General features: G+C 38.6%; 1 protein-coding gene across 1 annotated transcript in view; it reads left to right on the forward strand.

Moving 5' to 3' along the window:
* Positions 1-6,954, forward strand: part of LOC121379749 (glutamate receptor ionotropic, NMDA 2B-like) — a 50,008-nt gene that overhangs the window by 22,837 nt on the left and 20,217 nt on the right. The window contains exons 8-9 of the mRNA XM_041508398.1: positions 4,659-4,669; positions 6,069-6,195. Coding sequence (XP_041364332.1) covers positions 4,659-4,669; positions 6,069-6,195 — 138 coding nt within the window. The remainder of the gene's footprint in view (positions 1-4,658; positions 4,670-6,068; positions 6,196-6,954) is intronic.

Below are 6,954 nucleotides of genomic sequence, written 5' to 3' on the forward strand. Positions count from 1 at the left end.
CTGTGTCAAAGACATTTTCTTTTTTACTTTTTTCTTTTTTTAACAAATTAAATTGGAAATTTTTTGTCATGACGTCATCGCTTAAGACGCAATACTTATCAGTTCGTTTCTTCCGAGCGATGGTGACTGGATGGTTTAAGTATTGGCAGGGCTGGTGTTTAAAATGGATTAACTTTTACAAATGGAAAACTAACTAAGCCAGTCGATATCAACAAACGATTTAACAGTTTTTATCACTTTCATCTCCTTTCAGTTTATATTAATTGCAGTTTACGTTTCAGGTGTATTACTTTTTTTGTCATGGCACTGGCGGGTTTATTTTTCATCTTTACGTCAGTGATTTAATTATAAACAGTTGGTTTGTTACTCATTATAGCAATTTATATTAGAGTTACTCAACGAATCCATTTTCTTCCAAGTTTATTTCCATTGACCATTCACATTTGCGACAATTTGATGTTTTTGATTAATAACATGGTGAAACAGTAATTTTATTGTTTTTGCATTTCAACTTATTTTTGTGCTTATATTTAATTAAGGTTCAATCACGCTATCCTGGGTACACACCTATCTGGACTGTCTGTCTGGTTGTTAGTGGCGTTAGTGAGAGAGAAGAGGGTGTAGTGGTCTTACACCTATCCATTGAGTCGTTAAAACTCGCTCCGAGTAGTATAAGGGCCGTCTTATACTGCTGCTCTGGGTGGGAGCTGGTACCGGGCAGCGAACCCTGTACCTACCAGCCTTATGTCCGATGGCTTAACCACGACACCACCAAAGCCGGTTGAAAAAGTCTTCCACTGACTCGACGAAGAAAAAGCATATTTCTTTAACGTCACCTCAGCACATATCCGGCATGGTTATTTTTACGTTCAATAGATGGAGGGAACATTCTGACTTGTACTTTCATAAATTATATATTTGCCACGGTAAATGAAAATTGGCATATGCAAAGAAAAAAGTTAAACGTTTGTTTTGTTTTAACGACACTACTAGAGCACATTGATTTATTAAACATCGGCTATGGGATGTTGCGAAGTGAAAGTAAAATGAACGAAAAAACAAAAATCATTACAAATATTACTAAAATTTTCTCTTATATAAAATATTTCATATTCAAATTATATTTCCATCAAATATTTATATATTTTAAGCTGGTGTTCTTATATTTCCAAAGTTGTCAAAATTTAATTTGTAACTGTATGCGCTAATTCTTTTGAAGCACACTAAAATCTTCTTTGTTCTTCTTTTACACGCGAGTTCGTATTGGTACTTAGTCGTTGTCACGGGGATTCTATAATACCCGTAACTGAATAAAACACGATTATCAAAATCTCTCTCCTAACTGTATATCTATTAGATCTCTCTGTAACAGGCTGTTAAACCCTAGTATGGCTCGTCTCTAGGTATGATCAGAGATACGATCTTATATAAAGTATATATTATTATAGCACGTAGTTCTCTAGAAACACAACAAAAACACAATACACTTTGGAATCTGTATTAATCTACGCTGACAAATGTACAGCCGTAGTAGTTAATTAATAACAGCAATTATAACAACCCAGAACTGATCACTTAATTAGTTAATCTCTAGGTGTCTGGTTACACAATATGCGAATCACTTCACCGTTACACCACACTCACACGTGTGATAATTGAGAAACGCTTCCAGGAGAAGTTAATTAATAAAGGAATTACAACACCATTCCTAACTGGTTAATTTTTAATTAACCCTTACTACTCGTTCAGTAACGTGTGATAATTTAGAAACGCTTCCAGGGGAACTTAATTAATAAAGGAATTACAGCTCTATTCCTAACGGGTTAATTTTTAATTAACCCTAACTACTCATTCAGTAACCTTGTAACACAGAATTAATACTGGTACCTATCACAATAAAGACAATAACCTACAGTTTACCCAGGTCTTCTAGGATGACTGGCTAAGCTTTATATTACCAAATACTCGTATAATGTTAGAACAAAAAGTCTACGATTTACTTCGTCAGATGACCGAAGACACTGTCTAAAGAATATTGGTATAATACAGTATTAAAAATATTTAAAGTCACATCAATCACATCAAGGTTATACACAGAGCAGAAATAAAAATATTTACCAAAGTCCAACGGACTACATTCCCTGGGAGCCTTCCTATTCTGGTTCTCCTCGATATCTCTAAAAACTAGCTATTTATTATAAATCAGAATTCGCCTGGGGGTACAAGGCGGTACCTCCCCCTATCATCTGATATTTCACCTCTACTAGAGTCGGTATATTTCTCTCTGATCGTCAGACTTACTGACGCCATCGTCGCCAAATCAAGGTCGTCGAAACCGCACTCGCAGAGGTATTACGTAACTACTCGCCACATGGCCTCCACAGCTGGACTAAGTGCATATTGGAATGTCCGATCGCGCGAAGTATTACGTAACAAGTTGCCCACCTGGGCTACGGGCAATGAAACTGCACACGGCCCTCTAACACAATTAAAATCGCCACAGGTGATACAAATTTAAGAGCATGTACCGTCACAGTCGTAAATAAACTAACTTAAAGAAAACAGTCATTCGTAATTCTGGAAGCCAAATTGACATGCTCGTGCGAAATTGTCCCTTAGGGATTTGAGCATAGTTAGCCTTTATCAAGGATATCATTAGTTATCAAATTAATCTTCTGTTAATGGATGGGTTTTGAATGGCTCTGTTTAATGACCTTGTGCGTAGTGTAAACAAGTTCTGATCTCGGCATTCACATGACAAATAAGCTCCGCAAGACTCAATGGGTAGGTATAAACCACATGCACCGACCAGTGATCCATAACTGGTTCAACAAAGGCCATGGTTTGTGCTATCCTGCCTGTGGGAAGCGAAAATAAAAGATCCCTTGCTGCTAATCGGAAGAGTAGCCCATGTAGTGGCGACAGCTGGTTTCCTCTCCAAATCTGTGTGGTCCTTAACCATATGTCTGACGCCATATAACCGTAAATAAAATGTGTTGAGTGCGTCGTTAAATAAAACATTTCTTTCTTTCACATGACAAATAAATACTGTAGTGTGGTGATGGTGGTGGTGGTGGTGTGTGTGTATGGGGGGGGGATTGAGTAGTTGATTTACGTATTTTATTTTATGTATGTATGTATTGATGTATGAATATTAATATAGTGTATGCACGTCGGGTTTGACTATTTCATACATTGATATTGACGCACTGGCGCAGGGGATAATTAAATCTTTTCGGGCTTCACATATTGTCTAATGCCGTTGCTGTGACTTGAACCTGTGGCATCGATATCGCCCCCACATTTAAGGTTTGGCACGATACGTTCTCGGCTATCGAGGCATTCTTTATAGATAATGCTATTTAATAAACAATATACGTGGGTCTTACAAGCTACGCGGTCGAACCCGCTTACGTGCATGAAACAGTGGGCAAACCTGGCACTGACTAGTATGTAAACGATGTACGCATGTCTATATATTGTATGTATTTAGGACTGCCAGGGCATAATATATTTGTTTCTGGATTCACATATTGTCACATGCCGTTACTGGGACTTGAACCTGTGCCACCGAATCGCCCGGTATGTATGTATGTATGTATGTATGTATGTATGTATTAATGTATGAATATCTATATATTGTATGTATGTATTGATGTATGAATATCTATATATTGTATGTATGTCGAGGTTGACTATTACATACATAGATATTAACGCACTGACGCAGGCGATAATTAAATCCTTTCTGGCCTCAAAAATTGTCCCATGCCGTTGCTGGGACTCGAACCTGTGGCACCGATTCGCCCGCAAATTGCAAGACTAACCACGATACGCTCTGAGCTATCGAAGCTTCCATAAAAAGGAAGTTTCTTTAACTCAACCATATGCATGGGGCCTACAATCTACGCGGTCGATCCCGCTTACGTGCATGAAACAGCGGGCAGACCTGGCACTGGCTAGTATGCATTGATGTATGAATATCTATATATTGTATGTATGTCGAGGTTGACTGTATGTATGTATGTATGTATATATGTATGTGTGTGTGTGTAAGTGAGTAGATAGGTAGGTAGGTAGGTAATTATGTAGATAGGTACGTACGTACGTGCGCATACGTATGAATGGATAGATAGATGGATGAATAGATTTATTGATTGTTGAATAGAAAAACTGATGAATATGTGTTTATTTATTTATTCAATGTTTCAACCTGACCACTTTTAAATACATTTCTGTTTAGGAGCAAACTGCTGTCCTTTGTTAGTTCACTGAATGGATCGAATATTTTGAAATTTGACATAATTTTTATATTCAAACATTCAAGCAGACATAAGTAATTACAATTCATTCATCTTTACTCATTACCCCCACCCCCAACCCCACCCCAACCCTCAAACACATTCCTACTCCATTTCCCCAACCATCCTAACTCTCCAACTGTATAACCAAGCAGGTTTATGTCAAAATGTATTGCTTTTAAATTTTTCTGTCGTGTCGATCATGAGGAACATATAAAATAAACTAGCAGAAAATTCTCTTTTCTAATGCATTCTCAGCTCCGACATTTCCATTTAAGTCCAAAATCCAGGCATAAACTTGCTGCTTTTATAACACATGTGGCGAAAGGGGCAAAGAGTAATGTGACCATACATTAGAACGAGTGTCCGTGGAACTGCTCCGAGCATCGATTTTTTACTTAACGCTGTCACAGGATGTAAGGAGTCGGAGGCTTTGAAATCATGTTTATGTTTTGAGGATCTTTTGGTTAATGTGTTATTGCCAGACAGTTGCTTAAAGGGGCGTTCTCTTAATGTTTCTATTTACTGTGACAAAACATATTTATTCGTTTTTCTTGTGAAGTGTAAATAGTATACTTTGAATTGCATGACCTCTCCCACCCCCACTTATTACATTTAAATTCCATTTGCTACTATTTTAAAATATATTTCATTGTAGAATGCAGTAAAAGTCTCCAACAGTTTAACATATGATGAACCAGTTTGAAGTTGAATTGCATATCTTTAATGACAAATAACTGATTGCTATTTTAATGGAAAGAAAGAAAGAAATGTTTTATTTAACGACGCACTCAACACATTTTATTTACGGTTATATGGCGTCAGACATATGGTTAAGGACCACACAGATTTGGAGAGGAAACCCGCTGTCGCCACATAGGCTACTCTTTTACGATAGGCAGCAAGGGATCTTTTATTTGCGCTTCCCACAGGCAGGATAGCACAAACCATGGCCTTTGTTGAACCAGTTATGGATCACTGGTCGGTGCAAGTGGTTTACACCTACCCATTGAGCCTTACGGAGCACTCACTCAGGGTTTGGAGTCGGTATCTGAATTAAAAATCCCATGCCTCGACTGGGATCCGAACCCAATACCTACCAGCGTTTAGACCGATGGCTAACCACGACGCCACCGAGGCCGGTTACTATTTTAATGGATACGTGATACATATTTTCTATACACTTTATATTTTTTTAGCCAAGGATTCTTGAAGAAACCATTGTTTACGTCGAGTAGCAACACAAAACTATTTTGATATTCTTCAGTTATTTATGCAAACTATATATGTGGGATTATTTAATGTAAAAAATATCAGCGAAACACGACCGGCCTCGGTGTGGTGGTTAAACCATCGGACTTAAGGCTGGTAGGTACTGGGTTCGCATCCTGGTACCGGCTCCCACACAGAGCGAGATTAACGACTCTATTGCTAGGTGTAAGACCACTACACCGACTTGTCTCTCACTAACCACCACCAGATAAAAACTAACACACTGCCCTGAACAGAAAGCTCAGATAGCTGCTGTGTGTACAGGACAGCTTGAACCTTAATTGCATATACGCACGAAAATAAGTAAAAACAACAAATGCGAAACCTCGTTTGCATCTTTAACACTAAGAAACGAAGAAGTGGAAATAATACAAGTGTAATCGTTACTTTTAAAATCCATCATTATTCACTAGACTTTGTATTATTGCTGCATTCACACATGTGTACTTAATTGCGTATGTTATTTATGTGTCTGCTGAATTCTAATTTTTACAGGCTGAGTAACCAAACGATTCCAAAGTGTTGCACGGGACTGAGTATCGACCTCCTGATAACCCTGAGTCACAAGCTCGAGTTTGATTTTGACCTGTCGGAGGTCGAAGACGGATTGTGGGGTGCAGAGGTGGGTCATTGATTGATGCATTAAGATTCATCCACATTTGATTATTTCCATTACAATACTGCCGTCAGTTTCAAAGGCAGATACAACAATACAGAACTGCAAAATGTAATTATACAATTGCCTTTGCTGCTGAGTGTTATGCTAGGTTTAGACTACCAGCTGTCATGACTTCTGCGAATGTCTACTTGCTAATCTGAGCGCTATTACAACTCGATTCTCGATGTATAACCCATTCGTTGTTAATATGAGCGCACCCGTCATCAGTAGAGTGTCGTTTGGGGTGGGACGTAGCCCAGTGGTAGAGCGCTCGCTTGATGCGGGGTCGGTGTGGGATCGATCCCCGTCGGTGGACCCATTGGGCTATTTCTCGTTCCAGCCAGTGCATCACGACTGGTATATCAAAGGCCGTGGTATGTGCTATCATGTCTGTGGGATGGTGCATATAAAAGATCCCTTGCTGCTAATCGAACAGACTAGCCCGTGAAATGCGACAGCGGGTTTCCTCTCTCAATATGTGTGTGGTCCTTAACCATATGTTCGACTCCATATAAGCGTAATGTCACGGGGATCCTATAATACCCGTAACTGAATAAAACACGATTATCCAAATATCTCTCCTAACTGTATATCTATTAGATCTCTCTGTATCGGGCAGTCTAATACCCGAGTGGCTCGGCTCTAGGTATAATCAGAGATAAGATCTTATATAAATATGTTTATATATAGCACGTTTAGTTCACTAGAAAACACAACAAAACA

This window comes from Gigantopelta aegis, chromosome 8, assembly GCF_016097555.1.
Source record: "Gigantopelta aegis isolate Gae_Host chromosome 8, Gae_host_genome, whole genome shotgun sequence".
Taxonomy (NCBI): domain Eukaryota; kingdom Metazoa; phylum Mollusca; class Gastropoda; order Neomphalida; family Peltospiridae; genus Gigantopelta; species Gigantopelta aegis.